Source organism: Gavia stellata, chromosome 8 (genome assembly GCF_030936135.1).
Source record: "Gavia stellata isolate bGavSte3 chromosome 8, bGavSte3.hap2, whole genome shotgun sequence".
In the NCBI taxonomy this organism is placed as follows: Eukaryota; Metazoa; Chordata; class Aves; order Gaviiformes; family Gaviidae; genus Gavia; species Gavia stellata.
This window is the reverse complement of record NC_082601.1, coordinates 13,000,917-13,025,260: the sequence shown is the minus strand read 5'-3', so window position 1 is coordinate 13,025,260 and position 24,344 is coordinate 13,000,917. Positions and strand designations below refer to the sequence as shown.

Sequence of the window (24,344 nt, the reverse complement as noted above, 5' to 3'; positions counted from 1 at the left end):
TGCACGCTTCCTCTGTTTGAACTCTGCAAAGCTTGAAAGGAAATGGATTGGTGAGTAAATGGAGTGACTTGTACTTGTTGGATTATTGTTCTTTTTAATATATGTTTAGAAATGGATGAATAACTAGCTCAAACCTGAGATAAACAACTGGTGACAGGAAAATAATAAATCAGTCTGATTAGCTTAAACAAGAAAAGACCAGGGATTTTGTTTATTCTTCTGGCTTTATGGGTTAGGTGTTTTTGTGCTCGGATAGAACCTCCTTGATCTAGACTTGTGTTTGACAGAACCATTGTATGCTCCTGAAGTTGGTGAATCAACTAGCAAACCCCAAACACTTAGAAAATAGCAACCATATAGTACCACCATCAGTTACACTGGGTTTTTTTACAATTACGTGACAGTTATTTATGATGTTTCATAATGTACAAATAGGTAGATACAGATTTTTATATGTGACCTGGAATAATGTAGGGGTTTACTGAAATGCTGGGGGGGGGAAAAAAGGGGGAAGAAAAAAGCAAGCTTTAATGGTAGGGAGGTTACCATGCTGCTTGTGTTGTTGGATTTGGGGATTGGCAGAGCTTTGCTGTGCTATGAAGTGCTGCTCCAGGCAAATTTCTTTGGGCACTTCAGACCAAAATGTTATGTGTTTCAGTAAGCTATTTAGTGTCAGATTATGACCAAGAAGAAAGGAGCTAGATACTTTATTTTCTTTTTAAATAGGTGGTATTAGTCAAGAAAACTATGCATAATACAACCAAGAAGAATTAGAGAATGAAATTGTAATCCGAAGTGAACAGGAGCAATATGTATTCTGTTCTTCATAATGTGTGTCTCAGACTGATGTCTTGAGATCAAGGTCTTGAAGATACCTTGGCGTGCAGCCTCAAAGATTGGTGTTGGAGGTGATGTGCTTTGCAGTTAATTCTCTTCCCTTCCCACTTGGAGGCAGAGAAGAAGAATGCTTTCATGAACATGGTCTGCTTTTGTTTTGGAAGTCCAGAAGATGGGGAAAAGATAAAGAGGAGGACTGGACCGAAGCATACAAGAATTTTAGGAAATGTTTACACCACTAATATTTTAAAAATCCAGAAGAACAGCAAACAGCCTTTGTTTAGCACTGAGAAGTTTGCTTCTATTAGCATTCATTGCAGCTTTCTGAACCCTGGACACCAGAAAAGGTGAAAAGCAGTCCTTTACCATTTTAAGTCAATGATTGAAAAATACAGCTATTCATGTTTTAAGTATAAAAACAGGTTTTATCTTGCTTTTAAAGTCTAGAAGAGTCCTTATACCCATCTTTTCACTTCACCTCCATTGATAGGCAGGGAAGCTATTATAATGCCTGATGTACTGCTTAGTTTTTAACTCAGGCTGTTGCGCACATGAAGAATTTTCTGTGCATCATTTCTTCAGTTTATATGTTGGCAGAGAATCTTGTTTTCTCTGAGACATCTTCCTTTCCTGCTATTCCTAAAGATGTATTTTTAAGGAATGAAAACTTCCTTTGTCATAGCATCAGGAGCCATTATTCCATTCCAGTTATGCTGGCACTAAACTAATTGCTGATTAGCAGGTATAATGAACAAATACAACTGTCAGTGTAATAGAAGGCAGTTGGATTTTTGTTTGCTTCTTTTTACAGCAGTGATAAAAATCCCATTTCACAATGAAAAGTTTAATGAGCATGACTGTTCTTCATTACCTGATATTACTAGGTGTTAAAAACGTGGCTTTTGAATGTATTACTTTAGTTTGACTATAATATTAGAACTTGCTGAAATTTTCTGTGAGATGAGAAACAAGATACACCAGGCCAAATTGGAGGTGAAAATCTACTGGAAATTCCCAGGATTTCCCATTTGCTTATACAAACACGGCATTCAGAGAAGTAGTAGGTGCTTCCCTGCTGATTTTATCAGATACTTGAGTTATTAGACTTACGAAGATGAACTTAAAGATGACTGCTCTGTTGAGCAACATGCTTTATTTTAGTTTGAATTGCACGAGGCCATTCGTAGTTGCGTGATTTTTTTTCTGTGGGGTTTAGTAGAAGCAGACCCCACTTCATGCTGTATTTATAAAGTAAGCCCTCTTTAAGGTTGGAATGGGTCCATCTAGAGATTTAATCACATTCTTCCTTGCGTATTTTTCTTTAATATCTGAGGATTTTCATAGTGGTTTGCTCTCTTGTGTTCAATGTCTGGGCCAATAGCTGGGGATAAGAACTTGTCTCATTTGCGAATTGTCAGATATTGCTAGGAAGTAACTTTTCAGACCCTGGAAAATGTGTGGACCGCTTTGCCTTTCACACTGCTTCATGGAAGACTGACATATACACGTGTATGAGATATGTAAGAATCTGTCTATCTAGAGATGCGTAGAAAAGAATGCAGCTTTCTACGAGGGAATGTATGTGTTACTTGGATTGATTTTTAGCTGTATCAAGCTAGCAGAGAACTAGATGATGATGGAAACTGGTTTCCTTTGCAGACATTGTGATTACTTAACATGCACTGTGGATTCTTTAATATATTGATAGTCTCTTCATCAAAGGACTGAGGAACATCTGTTTAGGGATATTATCTTTCAGCCTCCTGCCTTTCATTGCCCATTTCCACTGCAAGTGCTATGGTATGATTGTTTTTTGCTTTCATGGTTTGTATTGAAAAAAGAAGACCATTAACATTCAGAAACAGTAAACACATGCTATTTTGAATCAAGTTTTTGTCAGAATAAATAGCATTCTAGGTATGTGTTACGGCTTGCAAAAATCAATGCTTTCTGAATTGTGTTGCTATAAAGGGATGTATTACAGGAGGGTTTCTTCCCTGATTGGAGGTAATTGATGTGAAGGGTAGCAGTAGGGGGTCTGCTTGAACCGCAGTTGCAGCCCTGTGTTGACAAGAGTCCAGCTGATCTTTCACCAGGAGTCTGAGGAAGCCTGGAGCATCTGGCTGCGTGTGCAGTTCCAGTCATAGCTCGTCAGATACTCCAGGTACCATTTATTTTGGTAAGGCCAAATGGTCTCACAGTGTCTGTACCAGCTTCTTTTACTTAACAAAATTGTGGTTTATCAGTTTTATTGTTTGCTAATGAACTTTACGGAGCACCTTTGTCAATTGGTACACCCTGATTTGCTATCCTGACTTTATAGAGCTATCCAAAAGTTGTTCAGATCTCTTAGAGCATTTATGAAGTCTTTGTTTTCCTGGATAACGTTTCTTTATTCCTCAGAGGCAAAGCCTCCTCAGACAGGTAGATGACAAGTACACATTCAGGAGGTTTAAGGTGTGCTTAGCAGAGGCTGCATAGGCACTGTAGGGGTACCAGGCTCTGGTGTGGCTGGCAAAGCTCCGACCTGGGCGTCCAGCTCAGCTTGCACTAGGAACACGTGAGTGGCACTGTAGGATTAGATTGCTGACCCTTATACTGAGCAGAGCTTAAGAACACTCCCTAGTTGTCAAGCACCAAAGCTTGAAAGCAAATGAGAACGTGCTCCATCTCTTGTACTGAAGCTGCTGTGGAAATGCCATGAGAAGAGAGGGCAAGAGAGGACATTATCAGCTGGGTGTTCCTGCGCTCACCTAGTGGGGAGAGTCGTGGTGCTTTGCTTTCAATGTGAAACGTGACATGAAATAATTCCAGAGCCAGCTCTAATCTGTCTTCTTCCTACCCTTTCCAGGACACAAACTGCATCTCTCTAGTTCTACAGGCCACTTGAGGTGAGCCTGTTTCCTAGCAGGAGGTGTGTAGTGTCAAGATGGCATGCTGAGGCTCTCTTTCTTCTGCTGTTCTCTCCCTGTCCCTCAGGCATGGCTATGCCGGGATGCTGTGCTGTGCTCCTTGCTGAGCAGGTGAAAAGGAGAGGTAGGATGTCCATTAGCCTGTATTTCGTTTCAGACTGAATGGCAACAGGCACTTGAAGGACAGGAGAGCATCAAGCATACCTGAGTGGTGAGAGCGGGAGATTCTCGGCTCTTACCCCTCCATAAAGGATGGAATTGAAGCCATTGTCCCGACGGCACAGCAGGATTGCTGGTAACAGCTTCGTTCTGGCTTTGGTGGGACTCGAGGTTCACAATGCCAGATTTGGCTGCCACAGAGCAGGCACTTTATGGCTCCTGTTGGAACTTGGGTGGCACCATGCAAGAAGAAGTTTGCCATTAGATGGGGAGGTATCCTCTTGGAGCCTTTCAAGGGCACCCTCGTCGTGGGAGCAGCAGCAGCATGTATGGTAGGGTCTTGTGGTGTTGCACCATTGGCTACTGTGCTGCCAGGGTGGTGGTGGGGGTTGGATGATGACACACACAGCCTGGGATGATTATTTTTTGCCTATTTCTAAGTTGCATTTGATAGTTTGCATATAATCAGTTACTTCGGAAAGAGTGGCTGCTTTTGGGTTGTGACGTGCTCTCCCCTCCCCCCATGAAGGAAGGGGGTTTTGTGTCTCTTTCAGCCTGATCCTGTGGGATAACAGGGGTAACAGCGCCTGGCTAAGGCTGCGCAAGTCTGTTTCCAGTAGATGGCAATAGTTATTTGCATCTGAAATTCTGTGTCTAAAGAAAAGATCTCTGGGGCTCGCTGCTTACAGGGGAAGCTCTCTCTCTCTAGCTGTTCTCCTGTGGAGTTTTTTATTTAAATGGCACCTGTGCTGTGCCAGCATTGCTTCCGAGCTTGTCAGGGCTGGGCTCTCAGTGTGCTGCACCGCTGCTGTAATTCCCACCGAGGGCCCACTGCCTGCTGACCCGCTCTTCTCCGCACTGGCTTTCAGCGGGAGCCACGGTGGACGGGGCTGGCACCAGCAGCGCGGCCTCACCGCCAGCACTGCAAACAAAGCGTGGGGCAGAGCGGGACAGGCGGGGACTGTGAGGTGCTCAGGGACAGAAATTAAAAAAAAATATAACCCTGCTTTTTACAGTAGGCTACCTGGCTGCCACATGGCAGGAGAACTGTTGCTGCTGCTGTCCCCCGTCCCACTTGAAATTCAATATGTGCTCAATCCTGGCCTGCCCTGCCCAGGTTCTTCTGGCTCCTTCAATTGAAAAACCTGGGTCAGAGAGGGTCAAGAGAATGGAAATAATTTAGTTTTTTAGCTTAGAACAGCTGAACTGCCCTTCTTCCGGCTGCATGCCAAGCTATCTCTCTCCCTGCCAGCCCCCAGACTTCAGACTGGAAGTGATGGTGCCCTGAGGAGCAGTCGGAAAGGTTGACAGGATGAAAATACTTGCCTCTGGGCATAGTTTTTGGCCAGATGTTTGTCCATGCATGTTGTGTAACATACGGACAGCAAGGCCAGGGATATTGGCAGCACAGGACGGGCATGTAAGAAAGTTGGTGCGTCCCAAATGTATCATTTTATTATGTACAGGCAGAGATACTTGATGTAGCCAGCTTTGTGTTGGGGAGAAGTGGCTGAACACCTTAAAATTCATCAAAATGTATTCTGGATGGGAAAAAGATGCATTTAGGGAAAATAGTTCAGCCAGTCAGTGTGTACAGCAATTTAAATGAGAGGGCACAGCCCTGGAGGCTACTGGTTTTCCTCCCCTTGGGAAAACCCTTCTCCAGATAGTTTCAAAAACTGCCTACATCAGATCATGTTCTGAATTGCTGTCTGTACGATTATGTAGGAGAACATCTAAAGTATTAAACAGTTCTTCACCGTCTCTCTTAAAGACTGGGATTTTAAGTATTTCATGGCTTTTTCTTAATGCAGCTGTGTTCTCAGTACACTTATAAAATCCCTCCTAACAAATAACAGATTGTAAGTCATTCAGTTTTTTGTTGCCTGTGTAATGTCTCCTGAACGAAAAAAGTCAGTTTAAAGCTGGAGCTTTTTGTTTCTCACTTATATTCAGGCTTCAGGTAATTGGTGTAGTTACGTGTAGCATTTACTTTTACCTATAAAGATTGACAATGTTGCATTGACCAGCGCTGCTGCCTCCTTCCAGGTGTCCTTGAGACGACAAGTACTGAGGTACCTGGGGAATTCTTTGGCAAAGGTGATGTACTTTTTAAAATACACACAATTAATTTTTTTAACTGGGACAGAAAACAAATTATTTTTTAAGCAAGCTGTTCAGTTACAACAATACATTTAACCACAGTGCCACAAGGAGGCTTTGTCAGCTCTCCTGAGACTAGCCTTTCAAGGCAAGTGGGTGCTCAGGAGGGACCCAGGGGATGTTCGCTGTGCAACCAAGCCCTTGAGGGTCTGTAACTGGGTATTGCGTAGTGCCAGTGTGGTCCAAACGGCCATCCATCCATCGCTAGTCAAGAACTGGGTGTTTCTATGTGCAAAATCAGTATTTCCTACACACCTTCTTATGCCTGATCTCTTCACTAGCCAGATGCAGCTAAAATAAAACAGAGACACTTTACCAGTGAAACAGTGTTTAATATAGTTAAATTACTTAAATAGATTTCAATTTCCATGGGAAATCATAACTATCCATTTTTGCAAGATCCAGAGTAAAGAGTGTGTGAATACCCCTTGAAATGATCATGACACACAGTCAACAATCACAGCTAGAGATACTGGGGACTTGAAATTTCATTGACAACACAACTTCATAAGATGAATCAAAAGTTAAGAAGACTGCAGACTTTCGTAAAGCAGAAAGCAAACCTAAAAACCAGGTGTATGGCATGAAGGTAATGAAACTCAGTGAGGGGGTAAAAGGGATGGAAGGTGGAAGGGGAGGGAGAGAGGCATAACAGCGTGATGGAACTTAAGTATTTTGCAAGCCAGGAAAGATGTAAAGGAGCAAAAGTATAGTACAAGGGCAGACTTGGCAGTTTTACAGAAGTCAATATACTATACTTTTCAGAGATGTTTCCTAGTGGAAAGGGGAAGGAAAGGGGCGACGCCATTTAAGCTCACGTTTAAATGGCTTAATGCTCAGGTTATGCTTAACAATATGGCAAATTAATTAAGACAGGCCCATGGATTATCACTTATTCTCGTTGTCAAGTAGGAAAAAATAAATCACCACCACCATAGTGCAATCAATAAGCTGTTAGTACTACAATAATTCTGCCCTGAGAAGAGTGGAAAAGAACTTTATTAAATGTCAAAAGATTGGAGTCATTTTTAGTGCTAGCCAAATTCAATATCAAAACTCTCCCCTCATAGAATATAAAAAATATAGCTTTTTTTAAAATTCTTTTCTTTTTTTTTAATAAAATACCAAGGGATTTTTCTTTAATAGTTAAAAAAGGTACATAAATGATAACAGTGAACTAGTCATAAACCCCCACTAGTGATAAAGATGTCCAACACAATATCAATGGCACTGTATTCTAAGGTCAACCACCTCATATACACACTTGCCATCATAACCTTTTTTGGAGATCACCTAATTCCTGACAATTGAAAATCTGTGACTCAGTTTAAGTAAGTGCCAACTACAGGAAAGTCAACTCGCTGCTGCAGTACATAGTTCCTTGTAATGTCAAATGGCAGTTATAGTATCAGACAACTCTCATATCAGCAGGATTCTATTAAGACCATCTATGAAAAATTTTTTTAAACTAAAAGTTCAAATGAGCTTTTTTTTTTTTCCTCTTCTTATAAGAGCTCCTGTTGCAGTTAGTTAGAAGATTTGCTTAGAGCTCTTTCTGACATGTTTGACTGATACCGTCTCGTAGCTAAAACTCAAAGGTCCTGTTCCCATTTGTTAAGATGCCACCCTTCACTTGAATGCTGCATGGAACAAATGTGTGACTACCGCGTTTTGTTTTTTCCTCTTCGTTGGGGTTGCAGATTTTTCTGGATTTTCGTTTTAAAATGGATCTGATTCAGCCTGGAAACTCACCTGTTTGTTTGTTGTTGATTTTATAGTGATAATCTGAAAACTGCCAAGTCTGTGTTCAGAGTATTATGCACAAAAAAATTATTACACAAAAGTCTACAGGTTATATACACCTCCCACCACACCTTGGTGTGGACAGCCTGCCTTCTAATTTATATATAATTTACAAAATATAGAATTTGGTATATCTGTTAGATCTTCATGTTTTCAATATTACAAAATAAAAAATACAAAAAAAACCACAACAAATTTCAGGGGAGTTCCCCCACAAAGTGTCTCTTGTTTACATCTAGTCTTTCCCATGTAAACTGATATATACCAAAGAAGAGCACAGAAGACTTTTTAATAAATACGGTTGTAGAGCCATCTTTCTTTATCTCGATCTTCCCCATCATTAGATGTGCCAGCCCCACTCAGAAGAGCAGTCATTTAGCCGGGTAGAAGAAGGGAAAAGAGGGGGGCCAGGGCTACAATGTCTTTTCACACTAAAACATTACCGATGCCCTTCCTTCTAAAAGGCCTTTTTGTGTGCTGCAACAGTGGATGTCAATTTTGAAATTGCCATTCAAAACAGCTAATAAAAGCACAGTGGTACACTTCAAATAGCTGGCAGTATGGGATGGAAACATTATGGGAGTGCAAATCCATTCCAAAATAATGCTTTGTAGTGAATCATACATTCCTTCAACAAAGTAAATGTTGTGTTGTGTCAATAAATACTTAAATAGCTTCTTATATCATCCTGTGGTAGCAGCCTTTTTTAAAAATTCCAAATTCATGTCTTATCTGTGAACTCTGTAGTACACATCTTTGGTCGACTTAGCACTCAGCCAGGAACAACTCCAAGGTGGTTTCTTGCGATTGCCTTTCATGATGGGTGGCCAAAGAGCTTGCTGATACCAGCTCTAGAGTCACAGTGCGAAATTTCAACTGCGCTGCGTTTTCAGCTTCACTGCCAAAAAGTGATTCTTCTCCGATTCACAATCTTGTGTAATGCAAATTCCGTCTTTGAGAGACACTGCAATCGGTGCTAACTAATTGGAGGCCCTTCATTTAGAAAGTAGGTGGTCATTTCTCCTTTGCCTTTGACCTTAATGACCCCTCGATATTCCAGCTGATAGTTGTTGGCTGCTAAAACCTGGTACATGTCTGTGGTTACCTGCAGAATAAACAAGAGTAAGCAGATGCTTGTCACCCCTTCCACACAGTCGTTTCATTTGCTGTTGGAGTAATCCACAGACAAAATTGAAGTAGGATCAACTATTTTGTTTCTAAAAGTCAGTTGACTTTTGCACACTGTTCACTAACTAGAAGGTGGCACAAGCTGCAGAAGAAATGCAACCTTAAGAAACTGAGAAGCTACAGAAGTCACACATGGTACACAACTGGGGGAAAAAAACCCTCATTTTTCAAGGAGGTCACAGGATAATAAGAAATGAGTCACATTTTAAAAGAATGCACCTGGCAGTTCAGTCTACTCAGATGTATTCGGCATATCACTGGAGTGGTAGTAGGAAAACAGGTTAAATAAATATCACAGAATCAGTAAGGTTGGAAAAGACCTGTAAGACCATCAAGTCCAACCATGATCCCAACACCACCATGCCCACTAAACCATGTCCCGCAATGCCTCGTCCACATGTTCCTTGAACACCTCCAGCGATGGTGACTCCACCACCTCCCTGGGCAGCCTGTTCCAATGCTTCACCACTCTCTCAGTAAGAAAATTTTTCCTAATACCCAGCCTAAACTTCCCCTGGCACAACTTGAGGCCATTTCCTCTTGTTCTGTCTCTAGTCACTTGGAAGAAAAGACCAACACCCACCTCTCTGCAACCCCCCCCCCCCATGTTTAAAAAGACCTCAAAAATGACTTAGAAAGTACACAGCAGATGTACAATTTAGAAGGAGTCATTCAGGGGGTTGTTTTTATGAAGGAGAAGGTAGTGGGCAATGAGAAAGACCAAATGAATGGAATAATCTAGCCAGCATCCAAACTCTCTCTGCAGATGCCATTCAGAAATAATCACTTGCGCTGCAGAATAACAGAAGTTTAAAGACCAGATTTCCTGAGATATTTAATTATCACAATGTATTTTCTCACCCTTTTTCAGGTGACTTTAAATATTTCCATTTCTGGCTTCCTATTGCTGTAACATTGTTGTGCTGATTTGCTTAACTAGAATGAAAATTGTACACGGACCATCTCGTAGGAAAGTTTAAAGGGCGTTGGCTAAATATTGATCTAGTTAACTGACGTCTTTATTGGAAAGAAACAGCACGGCTTCCCTCTTGGGTTTTATATCAGTTACTCTAACTATTTTTATAGCCCTTCAGTACTTTCCCAAGGAATGACAATCTGTTATTGTGGACATTGGCTCAGCGAAAGCAGGACAGTGGAATTGAATCACTGGAAAGGTCACTGTCTGAAGGCCAAGGAGATGTTTGATTACAAGACAGTTTCCATTAACCCCTTAACCTGTCCTCTTTCTCTAGTTGTATCTCCCCATCCTGCTGATGCTTGGATCCTTGCTAGCCTCACAACACATACAGCATTGTGAACACAGAATTGAATTACAGAAATACATATTGAATCAAGCCCTCAGAAAATAGAACAAGCCACAGTCGCATGTCGCCGAACAGCAAAGCTGGCAGCATGAGTGAGTAAGCGTCACAGCAGGACTGTGCTCACAGTGCCAGTGAGGCACGCAGGGAAGGAAACTCAGCTCAACACTTCCACCCAGAACTAAACTGCAAGTTTCTGACCAAAGTTGGTCAAGATTAAAAGGCAAAACTTGATGGTACCACTAGCATTCCCCAGTTGTCTTTTCTTTCAGTACTGTGTAAGTAAATGCATGGCATAAAGGAATAAAATGAAACCAAAATTCCAATTCTAATTAAGTTTCAAAACCTGTAAGTGACACAGGGCTGGCAATGTAAGTTTTCCAGTGAATTTCTTACCTGAATCCTGTCAGGCACACCTGTACTGTCCATTCGGCTGGCTACATTCACCGTGTTGCCCCATATGTCGTACTGGGGTTTGCGCGCTCCTATCACCCCAGCTACAACAGGACCAATATTGAGGCCTGGAAGGAGAGGAGAAATTCCACAATGCTCAGATCCATCACACGTGAACCCCATGAAGCTTGAGGCAAGTTATTTTTCAGACAATAAAAAACATCCTGAGGTTCATTGGTTCTAGCCGTGCTTTACCCCGACATGTAAAGCTACGGCCTAACTGTGGGGAAAGAAACTTCTAAAGAGAAGTTGGCTTCTTTGATCCATTATGCCTGGCTGATTGGCAGTATGGGCTGGATCTGCTCAATCCAAAGCTACTTTCCATTACCAGGTAACAGGATAAGGTTTGTTTGCCATCCAGCTGCCAAGCAAACTGCTCACTTGGAATTCAGCACACAGCTGCTGCAATGCTGAGCACCTGCGAGGCAGCAGCCTGGCGACCTTCCAGAACAAATACCACACTTGACATGGAATCATAGAATCATTTAGGTTGGAAAACACCTTTAAGATCATCAAGTCTAACTGTTAACCTGGCACTGCTGAGTCCACCACTAAGCGCCTCATCCACACATCTTTTTAATACTTCCAGGGATGGTGACTTAAACACCTCCCTGGGCAGTCTGTTACAATGTCTGACAACCCTTTCAGTGAAGAAATTTTTCCTAATATCCAATCTAAACTTCCCCTGGCGCAACTTGAGGCCATTTCCTCTAGTCCTGTCACTAGTCACTTGGGAGAAGAGACCAACACCCACCTCTCTGCAACCCTCTTTCAGGTAGTTGTAGAGAGCGATAATGTCTCCCCTCAGCCTCCTCTTCTCCAGACTGAACAACCCCAGTTCCCTCAGGTGCTCCTCATAAGCCTTGTGCTCCAGACCCCTCACCAGCTTTGTTGCCCTTCTCTGGACACGCTCCAGCACCTCAATGTCCTTCTTGTAGTGAGGGGCCCAAAACTGAACACAGTATTCGAGGTGCGGCCTCACCAGTGCCAAGTACAGGGGCACGATCACTTCCCTACTCCTGCTGACCACACATTTTTTCTCCTTCTCCTTTTCTGTGTCTGTTTTTGTTCCCTGACTTGAAAGACAATTTAATGTCCAAGAATGGCAGAACCAGGGACCACAGGGGGTGTGCGCAGGGAGCACATCACAGGCAAAATGAGCCCAAGCTCAACCACCATGTGAGACCATGCTGTGGAAAGAGCTTCTCTGCGCCGAGATCGGTTGCCCAACTGCTTCTAATTCTCCATTCTTCAGTAATAGTGCTGCTACCCTAACAAAACTGCCCTGATGTTTCAAAGAGGCCAAAGCCATCACCAAGCACAAGACAATTAACAAACATCACTGTACAGCTAAGGTGACATCCATGGTTTTTATTCTCCATAAAATCCCCAGTTTAGAATGATCACTACCTATAGTTAATCCTGTAATGACAGTGACATTACCTATCTTCATCTGGAAGTTGTTGAATGAATGTTCATTAATGTATTTCATTTGGTCCATTAACCTCATGGCAAAATCAGCCAGAGCTTTGATATGCGTCTTCCCTTCCTTGTCGTAAGTGGAATCGTTGAGGCCTGATGCAGCCATATATGTACTGCCGATGGTCTTGATCTTCTCCAGCTGCCGAAATTGGTCTTCACTTATTATCTGTTTCACAAGAGTAAAAGAAGCAAATAACCCTTGACAAACACATACATACTGCTAATGTCCTTGCCACATGTCCTCCCTTGATACAAGCACTACAAAGCACTGGACAGAGCCTCCACTACTCAAAGTATAGGAAGAAAGGGTATTAGGCATTCAGAGTAGCGACAAGGGAATAGAAGGGATTTTAATGTGGGGGGAGGGGGAAAAAAAGAATTAAAGACTTCTAGAGTGAGGAGAAATTAACCATGGCACAAAGAGTCAACAAGCCACCTTCCTTCAGGAGCTCTGCAAAGCCCAGCTAAACTCATTGATTCGCTTGGTTCGCTCTGTCCATCCAGATTTTCTGCAACTTACTTCGTCAAAATCAGCAATGATCTCGTTGAGCAGTCTCAGACACTCCACCCCTTCATTGTTGGCCTCCAGCTCCACGTAAAACTCTGAGAAGTTGCTTATGGAGGCGAACATGACAGCCACGCACTCACAGGACTGGTAGTACAGTTCATCATTTCGCCGCTCCTGAGCCAAGAAATGGGCTGCCACGTCCTTCGGCAAAATGTTGTGGAGGAGGCGTCTGTTATAGGCCTGCAGCTCCTCCATTTCTTCTTTCTCTTCAGTGGCCTAGTTTAGGAGGGAGAGACAGTGATGTGCTCACTCTTTTGGTAACTGCTCTGGGTAGGGAAAAAAAATCTGAAAATGAACTTGCAGGGAGGACAGAAACAGAAGAAAGGGGGAAACTGCAAAGGAAGGCAGAACCAGAGAGATGCAGAAACTTGTGTTTTGCAGTGGAAGATGGTCCGCCTCTTTGTGTGCACATGTGTATGTGAAAGCAGGCACAGAGTAACACCAAAATCCGATGTTATATTTCTGGGCCCTGAATTGGGTAGCCTGTACCAGGTCTGTTCCTTTTGGGGAACACTACCACCATCCTACCATCCATGAAAACACACATTTGGCTTTCCCAGTCAAGCACAACAGGTTTCAGGAGGACAAAGACAGCTCATAATTGCTAAAGTCTGACTGCATGAATGGCATTGAATTATAATCCTCTCCCTGCACCCCCCAAACGCTCATGTAGCTAAATAAAAGGACGCTCCTTTTCCACAAGGTTTGCAGAGGAGCAATGATGGTCATGAAGTACAGTTGCCATGGAGCCCATGCAACAGGCCAGTCCGACACTCTGGAGAGGACTTTCATCAGCCTGGAAAGCCCATGTCTCCTGTGGTAGTGGGGGTACGTCCAGGCAAAGGGAAATATGAGGAGGACGGGTTGTCTTGTTTCTGCACTAATGGGTGTGGATTTGGGTTTAATGTTCAGACAGAACCAGAGCTTCAGGAAGGATGTACCTAGGATGTCCCTAGGCCACCTAGGATGTACCTAGGTCTAGGTGGCTAAAATAAAACAAGCATTTAGAGTTCACTAGATTAATCAGACTTCAGAACCAGATTTGATTTCTCTTTGCAGACTTGCACAGTACCGACATTACCTCAATTCATTGCTTCTGGTTTGTAGGTAAAGGTACAGAGGTGTGTGTACTGATCACCTCTCCCTCATTACCTGATGGCAGCAATATTTCCCCCCCTTGTTTTACTTTTTGCCATTTTGAATATTTCTAAGTAAAGGAAAAAACAGGGTCAGGCAAGGACTGGGGAAGGTGCAGTTTAGACAGGGGTTGCACAGAGCAGTTTGGCTTACAGGAGCCCTGAAGAGCTGTCCTGTATACAGCACCCTCCGCTTCAGCAGAGGCACCAGGCAAAACGTACAGCCTTTTGAAATGGGTCTTCTTCAAATCTTTTTTTCCAATGACTTTTGTCATTGCTGGAGAGCTGGAGCCAAAAAAAAAGGAAAGACTTTCCTGGCACATTTGGGTCTTGGCGTGGATGAACACAGCTCAGCCATACTCTCCAGCCCTCACTTTGTGAGGGGAGAAGGGATAACTTCCCCACATCCCTCAAGTACATGTTGGTAAAGGCACAAGCAATACTTGCAAAGCACTTACGACTTTGCTCTTGGATGCTGGTTTTTGAAACAGGACACTTGGAACTGGAAATGAAATTAAACAACGAAGGACCCTTTAGAAGGTGCTATGTCTGGGCAGAACAAGGAAAACACTTGGCTTTGCCTGAGGAAACAAATGCTTTGGCCAGCTGAGCCCAGACCTGGAACAGGCAAGTCGGCTCATCCCTTCCACTGTTTTACCATATATAAATGAGGATAACAATGTTTATCTGCTTGCCAAGGAGCTTTAATTAATTGGTGCTTCCTCAGTGTCTCCTACTCAAACCACTGAGACCTATTATTAGAATGATGCCCTGCCACCCAGAAGGTAAAAAATCTACATAAAACCTGAAGTCCTGCGGTCCCCCAGCTATTAGTCCTGGGCAGAGCTGAGACCTGCCCTGCTTGCTTGAGAATCACATATGATGCCCCAACATCACTCATGGGCACAAGTAGTGAAAACATTTAACACTGAACCGAGGGACAGGAGCACAGTGTGCATTATCTGTAGTGTGTTGGTTACCCAGTACTGCTGCCTAGGGGATAATGAAGGCTGGATATGAAGCTTATGCTTAACAAGAAAGTGAATGAAAATGCAAATGTGAATCTTTCCCACCCCTGAACACAGCAAACTAAAGCTCACTGAACTCTGGGAAACAATTCAGTAGTGAATGTGAGCTTCTTTTGTATTTACAAATCGAGTTCTATTTCAGGTTCCTGCACAGTGACAGGCTCAGCTGCCCGAATTCGTTAACCTCGATCTTCAGATCTATAACCCTTTACTGTGGGGACCATCCAAAGTACATTTACAAGGAAAAAAGGGGTTAAAGTAAATAACCAGGATGAGAAGCACTGCATATGCAAAGTGCCAAAGAAGAGCAGAGCATTACTACTATGCCCAGTTATATGCCAGATCCAGATTAAATTCAAAGGCAATTTAGAACACTCCTCAACTCGATAGTGAATAGCTCAAGTAGTTTTATATTAACGTCAATGACTATGTGTATTCCTCCAACACCGCAAACACTCACTAACCTGGAGTTTCCAGAGGAAATCAAGCCTTGCAGTGGATTCCACTTGCTGGGCATGCAAGTACAGCGCCAGGACAAAGACGGTAATGATGACAGGGGTCACAATCTTCAGTGCAACTCGTGTCATCGCTGGAGAGCTGCAGCCAACGAAAGAGCAGACTTTCCCAGTTAGCCTCAGTGTGGAGGAACACAGCTTAGCCACATTCCGCAGTTCCCACTTTAAGTCTAACCAACCTCTGAAGAAAAGGCTTTTTTCTTTCCCCTCAAAGCACATGTCGGTAAAGGGACAAACAATACCTGCAAAAAGCTGAGGACTTTGGCTCATAGGTGCTGGTTTCTAAAGCAGGACTTTGACATTGGAAGTTTAACCCACCTTCTTAAAAAGGGTTAACATCAATACCAAAGCCATTTTTTAGAGAATGCCCATATATGCTCAGCCACCACTATGCTTGGCAAAACCAAAATGCTGACAGCTCGTCAGACTGTATTTACTGTGTCTCCTGCACTGGCTTCCCCAGCCTCCTAAGTCTGGAACTGTTCTACAGTAACTGCTTCTCAAATTGGTCACGTCTTAGTGACCTATCTTTTGCAAGTATTCTATAAGCTGAAAGGAGCACTGAGATACATTCCCATCCCTTCTGACAAGCAGGCAAATGAAAACTGTTAAGTCTGAATTACAGAGTTATACAGTATGAAAATATAATTTTGATAAAACCTTTGACTAGTAATTACAAGCAAGCTCTATGAGATGCTCTATGAAGCAAGTTGACTTAAGTCCCACAGGAAAGAGGATGCTCTGAGAGTAGCTATACATACAGAAAGGCAATACTCAGTCCACTTCGGGCATTTGCACTGTGTTGCACCAGCTCACAGCAATGCAGACACTGCTGGTGAGTCAATGTGCTGATATTGCACCTTGTGAACACAAAATGCCTACCAACAAAAACCCATAAAAATATTTCATTCCAAAGCAACTCACCATGATAACGTTGCATTTGCAGACATGCTGAAAAAAACCACAAAGACAAGGTTAGTAGGGTGTTTGGCTCCCTCCAGCACTCATCCTTCTGTACATCATTCAACAGCACCTCTGCAATGTGGCACCTTTAACACTGTGTGGGGCTGTAGCCCTTTTAAAGCAGAAAACTACAAAACGATGGGGGGTGTGGAGGGGAAAAGGTCATCTGAGCTACACTCAAAAATCCAGAGTGATGGTGCAACATGGTTAATGTGGTTAAAATATCTAAGAAGCATTAAGAGTCAGGGAATCATTTGGGATTTTAATGTCAGTGTGGGACACTTAGCAAATTCTTGTGCATCCGTCACTACTTCATTAGGTCAGGCTGGAAAATTTGACCTAAAGAAGGAAGCTTTGGGCTAATATCTTGTGAGGGATAGCTCCTCTCTTCCCCGTTTATTTTAGCACAGAGATGCATTTAATTCCTTTAACTCTAGCACTACTCCCTTCTTCTGCAAGTTGCTCATCTCCAGTGTTGTGCCTAGCTATGGGTACCACACACGAGTGCACTAAAGAAAACCCTTATGTGGATTGCTATTACTAATCACAATACTGCAAAGTACTCGTATGAAGCAGAGCTGCTGGAGAAGATGGAGGGTGTGCTTTTCTTACAGTGAAAGGATGGAAAGGAGCTTTCTGGTAGGTAGTAGCTGTCTGAGTTCCTGACTGATTGATTGATTAATGCTGCGGGCTTTTTTCTCAAGTGTGGGTGGAGTATTAGGTGGCTGAGAACCATGCACATGGATCTTTTAAAACACTATTTAAATGGAAAGAAAGAGATCAGTGGTAAAATTACTGTAGTGTCATTGATGCAATTACAGCTTTGCAGGCTACTAACGTGATACATCTTTAGCCTGAGAATCTCACAGCTGTCTTGAGAGCCACAGTTTTCTGGGGCTGCAGGGAACCTCTCGCTACAGAATCAGAGGTACAAATCATCAAAATCTAAATAGCCGAGGGAGCCTAACTGGGCATAAAATTAAAAAATAAAAGCACAGTGACTCTCTGACCTTGTTTGTTCTGAGACATTTTCTGCAGCTCTGAGCGTGGCGTTTCTTCTGACACGGATTTTGCAACCCACCGCTGTCTTGCACACGATCTGTTGCACGGCCTCTTGGCCAGCTCCGGCACTGAACATGTGTGCTTGGACGTGGACCCAGTTTGGGAACCCTGGGGACAGTGACTCCCACACTAAAGGCTGGATCTAGCTGGCGTTAGAGACACTTCCCACATGCAGCATGAGTCCCCTACTCCCCTAAATCACTACCTGGCCAAGGATGACTGACTGCACCCCCCCCATCACTCTGATGATGGGAGCATGGAAGATCTGACCCTCTGGACTGGGGCTGCAGTGGGTGTTATGCTTCTCTAAAATCTTCAGCAGAGACTATGAAATGCAGCAAACCCAGTATTTACAATAACGCTTTGGATAAGTGAAAATGCCCAATGCAAGCAAGAATGGTGTTACACTGGTAGGTTGCTCCCCCATGGGACAGACATTTCCAGTAGCAGATGGCTCTTTAATTACTGGAAGGTAACACAGAGACAAGCTTGCTAAATACACTCCCGCTCAGGTTAAGTGCACATTTTTAGCAAGAAAGGTGGTTGATTTTGGGGACAGCTCCCATAGGGCAGGTGCATCTCCCTTCTGACAGCCACGATGCCAAGGACAGACAGCCCTCTAAATCACAAACCACAGCTCGAACAGAAATGATGGACCTGATGAACAGATCGCTGCGCAAAGCTCTTTGGGCTCCACTATGCAGGAACTCAACTTAGAAGATCACACTGACCCATCACATCTTTAAAACCAATGCATTAGTTTTATCTTCTGCACAGGGAAAAAGTAATATGATAGCAGCTCTGTGCATCCAGTTATACTTCATGTGTCACCACGCTGGTGTGTCGCTGCAGTCAAGTCTAGCAACTCCCAACGTGCTATAATCAGCCTTTCAGTTGCTTGCATGCTGGGTTGGTTTGTACACAGAAGCGTGAAGTGACATCTGCATCACTTCTAATTAGTCAGAGCACCATAATGGCTGCAGAGCAGACAGTAATTATGTAGCTACAACAGGCACCCAATTAAAGTAGTATGAGGTCATGTTGGGTTTTTTTTTAATATCAGCTGGACAATAAGGTACATCTCTGAACTATGTGCTACATGCTGAGCTCCCAATTCCCACAACACACAAATGGACTGCCAGACATCGGGACAATAAATAGCTGTCCATGGAGCTCTCTGGACAAAACAAATACCATTTAGTGAGAGATAATATAGCATCACAGAAAGCTATTTCTGGGAAAACATGCTAACCTTCTCCACTTTATTACTGACATTTTGATTGTGAAGTGACGTAAATTATACTTCTAAAAGTGCTGTAATTTCGCTTAGTACTTGACTTACAAGAATGAAATGATATTTGGGATATAAAATGCTTTAATTTCTCTAATTGTGTTAGAAAATGCTAAACAGCTTCTGCTGTTGGAATACGTAACATCTGCAAAAAAAGGAAGGAAACCTCATTCTCCCCATACCTCCATAGAAAGCTCCATGGGGTTTCTTACATAATTTCATTCGCTTGAGTTAACAAAATAATTGAAGTGATTACTGCCAATGGCAGTAAAAGCCATACCTCCATTAATTATTACTGGGCACACAGGAATGCTAAAATCATGGAATATTTATGTGAAGGACAGAAGTAACCGGGTGCATCTGGCTTGAAGGGGTTAATGACCATCAAGAAATCTGAGCAACTACACAAGCTATTTCATAACATACAAGATAGCACTGAGAAGGACCAGGGGAATCTTCTCAACCACCCTCCTGTCCAAGATAGGAGTAACCACAGCTATCATCCTTCACAAATGTTTCACCTAAATTGGTGCTTGCTCTGATTGTTCTTTGCTGGTTTGGACTCTCCATTATTGTGAACTGCCTTCTTGCCCCAAACTGGAAAACATATTCCAGGTTAGGCCTTCCCACCCCTCAGCGGAGCAATGGTCTACTTCTCATGTCTTATTATACATCATAGCATCATGCTCACCTTTAGACAACACCATGATTTTATTGACTCACGTTCAAGTACAATTGCTGCCTACAAGGGGAAATCATTAAAACAAGTAGCTAACGCAACAATGCAACTCCCAGTGAGAAATGAAAGTTGCGGAGGAGGGCGGGTTTGCAGATGTGCCAAATTTCCCTTCCTGGCATGACCTTCAGGAGAGGGGTAACCATATCAGTGGAAGGAGGTTGCCACCATGATTAATGTATGATCTGGTGATGACAAACTGTCTTTTGTAAGTAAAAGGGCAACTGTCTACTCCCACTTAGCCGAGGCCCTTCTGCGGGCAATTGTGCTGAGGCCACCTGTGATACTGGCTTTTCAAATGTGGACATGTGTCCAACACCAACTGTCAGGAGATAACTAGCCAAACATCAACCACCACCACTCCACCACCCCAACCTGGGTTTGGTATACCAGATGTCCAAACATCTCGGTGGTTCATTATCACATCCCTGAGCCAGCTCAAGTTTGCTGGAGTTTTTTTTTTTTTTTTTTTTAATTTTTCTGAGAAAAGACATTTCTATCTTGGGAGTGTAATACCAGAAGAAGTGAGAATGACTAACTACAGCTCCCCATTTCTGGAAGAAAAAGAAATACAGATCCATTCTGATTCCAGTTACATTTTGTTATTAATAGACAGTTCATTAGTCAAGTTCCACATAAAAAAGCTCTTAAAGGGAACTGTATTCTCCTACTCTTCAGATGTGGAGAGCAGCATTGACAAAGCCTTTAGTTTACAGCCATGCCTTCTCTGGTATCATGCATTTCCCTTGCTTGTACCACAGCCTCGGCGCTCCAGTCCACATAATGCCACACTGAAATCATTGGGTAAAAGAAATTAGGTGAAAATTTCAGAAGTGAAAGGCACTTACTAGGTGTTAGCCGTAACCAGGAGATCTGCGTTGTCAAAAAGGTTGACCCCTGGCACTTCCACAATGAGAACATATATAAATTCAATGATTAACATAAGGATCAGTTTTCCAATACAGCTGATCTGAAGGAACACAGAGCAGGCCAGGAGACTCAATAAGACACTGTAGGTAAAGTACTGTATAAAGATAAAAAGGGGAAAAAAAAACAGAAGAGAGATGAATGTCAGCTGGATGAATCAAAACTGAAAACAAAGGAAACTAAACAGAGGGATAGAAAGGGATTGGAAGTTATGTAGCTGAGCTGACCGAACATGTAAACCTGGGGCTGCCTGTGGGATTCTCCCACGTTACAAGAGATTTAAGTGTTAGAACTGAACTGACGGAGATGAAAACTCTTGCATTCTTCATCAGGTGTTATTTGCTTTACACTCAAGAGGCGTAGGGCTTGCAGCTGTACACCCAAGGTTGTGATTTGGGTTTGAACTGGACACAGTTACTGAATTAGCAGAAAGCATCATTCAGTTATGCTGGAATGCTTTGTGCTTTAAGGTCAAATTCTGGACTCGAATTCGCGTATCTGCACAATACAGAGAACTAAGGATATTAGCAATTCACATCACCAGGACAGATACCCACTTGAGGCCAGTTGGAAAGTATTGCCCCTACTGATGTGACACACTGAATCCATTGGTAAGATACAGGCTGGATGAACTTCTACCAACGCCCAACACCATGATCATTTTTTCCACCAGCAGCTGCAGAAGTGTGTGCGTGTGTGGTAGTGGAGCCCTCTGCCACACCTGGGTGGTGGGGCAGCAACTTCTGCCCATCGGAGAGCTGTTTGGCATGCCAGTGCTTTCAAATGCGATTGCAGACTGCAGGTGCCATTTATGGCTCCTGGGAAAGCTAGCACGGATGTAAAATAAAGAGAGGCATGTCATCCAGCTCATCACCTTCCTGCTATCAAATCTGTCAAGATTTAAGCTTCCGCTCTGTTTGGACAGGCTTATTCCTGGCAAAAAACTGTATCAGATGCCTGAGGCGATTCATCCTTTCAGTTAAAAGCAAGCCCTAGTTGAAATAGAAATATGCTTATGCTCTGAGCTCATTTATTAATAGTTCATCACTGATATATTAAATTTGAGAAAATAACTTGTACAGCTTGTAACTTGACTCTTCAGATTCTAGAAAACGGGTGGATGTTCTCTGTGGCTGAGGGGTAGGATCCCACCATCTCCTGAAAGCACACTGGGAGCAACAGACAATGCCTGTACCAGATCCAACATCTGCCCTGCAGAGCACAGGGGAGGGACTCCTCACTTCTGAGCCCACTGACCAGCAGGACCTGGCTCAAGGCTGCCATAGCACCCTCAGCATGCAAAATGGTTGGTCCTCATTGCTTAAAACCCTGCTCTGCCCTGAACCAGCACTCCTGACAACCTTGTGATGGGCACAGACGGTTTCTAGTTCTCCATTGTGCCAGATTTTGCTCCTGGGTCTTTCTGCGGACATACTAAGAGCCTTTGCAGGGTTGAAAATCACAGTAATGGTCGTCTCAGAAACCTCACTGAATCAGATAGGGACCATATTCCTGTTAGGCTAAATGGAAATAGGTTCAGTGGGATACTAGGGCTTTCAGTAGTACCTTGGACATCTGGATGGTAACAGATCAGCCATAAATCTGTCAGGTCCCCATAAACCCAGATGACCTTGACATAAATTCTGCCCCCAATCTTGACAGATTTTTTTCCTTCTCAATTTCCAGTAGACAACACACATAATGGTTGTGACCTAAAAACTCAGAGAAAGGTCTTGAATAGCTATGCAAAAAGATGATTTTTTTTGGCAAAGTATTCTACCAGTGTGTAAAACATATCTGGGGTTTTTTTTGCCATTAGAAGCATTTTTATTTTTTTTCAAACAAGTTGTTCTGAAGAGGTGGGATTTGCATTTGCAAATTGAAGCAGATCACTATCAGGGCTGCTAACCTGCCTGAGGCTAGAATCTACTATACCTAGTGAAAGAATATATAAGCAAAGGTTTTCATCAGGACATAAAACAATGGAGGGAAGGTTTAAATCTATGACTAGACACTGATTTTCATTGAACTGATTTTCAAGTTACACTGAGGACCCACAAATGCCTTTGAAATGATTTGCAGTTCTGCATGCCATTAAAGACTTCATGGAGAAAGGCCGTTTCTCCTGCTACAGGCAGGATCCAACAATTATAAAAGCCTACTGATTATTCAGCCCTGAAGGAACTTAAACATTAATGTGGATTCTTGATAATAATTTCAGACACTTAAGTTTGTGCATAGTAGCCTGTGTCAGTCCTATAACATCAGTCAGGAGCAACCTTGCTTTCCTCTGAATCACTGAGATTTATCACCCAAGTTTTATAGCCCCTTCTCAGATCAAGCGCTGCAACCCATTTTTTTCAAACAATACCTCCGGAAAGTTGCAGTTGGGCAAAGGACTGTCACAGAATTGCTGCAAGGTGCCCAGGCTGTAGTTGGAAGTCAAGTTGCTGATAAGGCATATGTCCACCCGGTCAGGAGTGATGTTGTATTCTGCAGCCATGCAGCTGGCAAGATCCACAGTGCTGCACATGAACTATAGAGAAAGATGGTATTAAACTCAGCCGCATAGACAAGGAGAAGAAAACAAAATAGTTTGCAACAATTAAAAAGCCCCTTGGAAATGGCTGCAGCAATGTCCAAAATATGCAAAATGAAATCACCGGCTTATGTTTTACTGCATGTGCAATGGCTGATTTTTTTCTCCCCAAAATATTAATTAATAAAAGCCAGGCTGTGCACTCTAGAAAGTTAGTTTGTGTTCAACTTCATGTGCAACTTTATGTCTGAAGGGTCACAGACAGAGGGGCCGTAGATATTACACATACAAATATATCCTGCTGTCTGTGATAAGGTCCTGGTGTTGCTCTGTTTCTGCTGATGGGAATTTCTGAGCTGATAACTTTTCCCTGCCATCTCTAAAGCTTCTGCTGTGGGTCCTTCTACAGGGAAGACTTTAGCAGCAAGGCTCAAAGGCTGATGGGCTATGCTATGCTGAGGAAGCAGCAGAGGCCCATTCTGATCCCCTCCACGTGCTGCTCCGTTTGTCCATTTTGCTAATTTTTACACTAAGCAGTTCACAAATGCAAAGAATCACACATTAAGCAGAAAAACAAAGCTCTAATTTCTGCGTGGTGCTCAGCAGCCCACACCAGCTCTTTGCAGGTGACTATGGGGGAAGGTGGTGGCGTGTCGATGCCACTGAGCTTGCGCCTCTCATTCAAGTACCTCAACAGAGCATAAAATTGTTCCTAAACCTCCACTATGTGCATCGGGAAGCTGAGGCAAGAGCAAGTAGTGGTCTGATTTTTAGGTGTTTAAGCCTCTCCATGCCACTGCAAGTCAGCACTGCCCCAGCTGAGGCCATTACTGAGAGGAGCGGAGGGCCATGTGAAGTCTTTGTAGCTACCTCCAAGCGCAGAGCTTTAACCCCAGGCCCATCTCTCCTTTTTTTTTCCCCCTCTCTAAAAAATGAAATAGATGTATGCAGGGTAGAGCATATTCAAGTGGTTTCTTTAAAATACATTCAGCCTTCAAGCCATTTGTAGAAGTGAGAAACCAGCAGCCGCAGGGCCCTAGACAACAGCCCATCGCTCTCCGAGTCTGAAATCAGCAGGGGCGTTTGAATGCAAAGCTGGACCACCCCGGTCCCGAAAGTGCAACTCAAAGCAAAGTCATCACAGTCCCTGTTAGGTGATTACTAAGATGCAGCACCATGCAGAAGGCCAGCAAAAAGCCTATGGAACACTCAATATTGTGGGAGTTAAATGATGCATCGGCCTCATGCTGGCCCTTCACG

General features: G+C 43.2%; 1 protein-coding gene across 1 annotated transcript in view; it reads right to left on the bottom strand.

Annotated features, from left to right (window-relative positions):
• Positions 1 to 6,393: 6,393 nt before the first annotated feature.
• Positions 6,394 to 24,344, bottom strand: part of ADCY5 (adenylate cyclase 5) — a 223,311-nt gene continuing 205,360 nt past the window's right edge. The window contains exons 14-21 of the mRNA XM_059820599.1: positions 22,917 to 23,081; positions 20,467 to 20,642; positions 16,491 to 16,517; positions 15,516 to 15,648; positions 12,840 to 13,103; positions 12,281 to 12,485; positions 10,781 to 10,905; positions 6,394 to 8,979 (exon numbers count right to left, since the gene is read on the bottom strand). Of these exons, the coding sequence (XP_059676582.1) occupies positions 8,851 to 8,979; positions 10,781 to 10,905; positions 12,281 to 12,485; positions 12,840 to 13,103; positions 15,516 to 15,648; positions 16,491 to 16,517; positions 20,467 to 20,642; positions 22,917 to 23,081 (1,224 nt within the window). The 3' untranslated portion in view covers positions 6,394 to 8,850. The remainder of the gene's footprint in view (positions 8,980 to 10,780; positions 10,906 to 12,280; positions 12,486 to 12,839; positions 13,104 to 15,515; positions 15,649 to 16,490; positions 16,518 to 20,466; positions 20,643 to 22,916; positions 23,082 to 24,344) is intronic.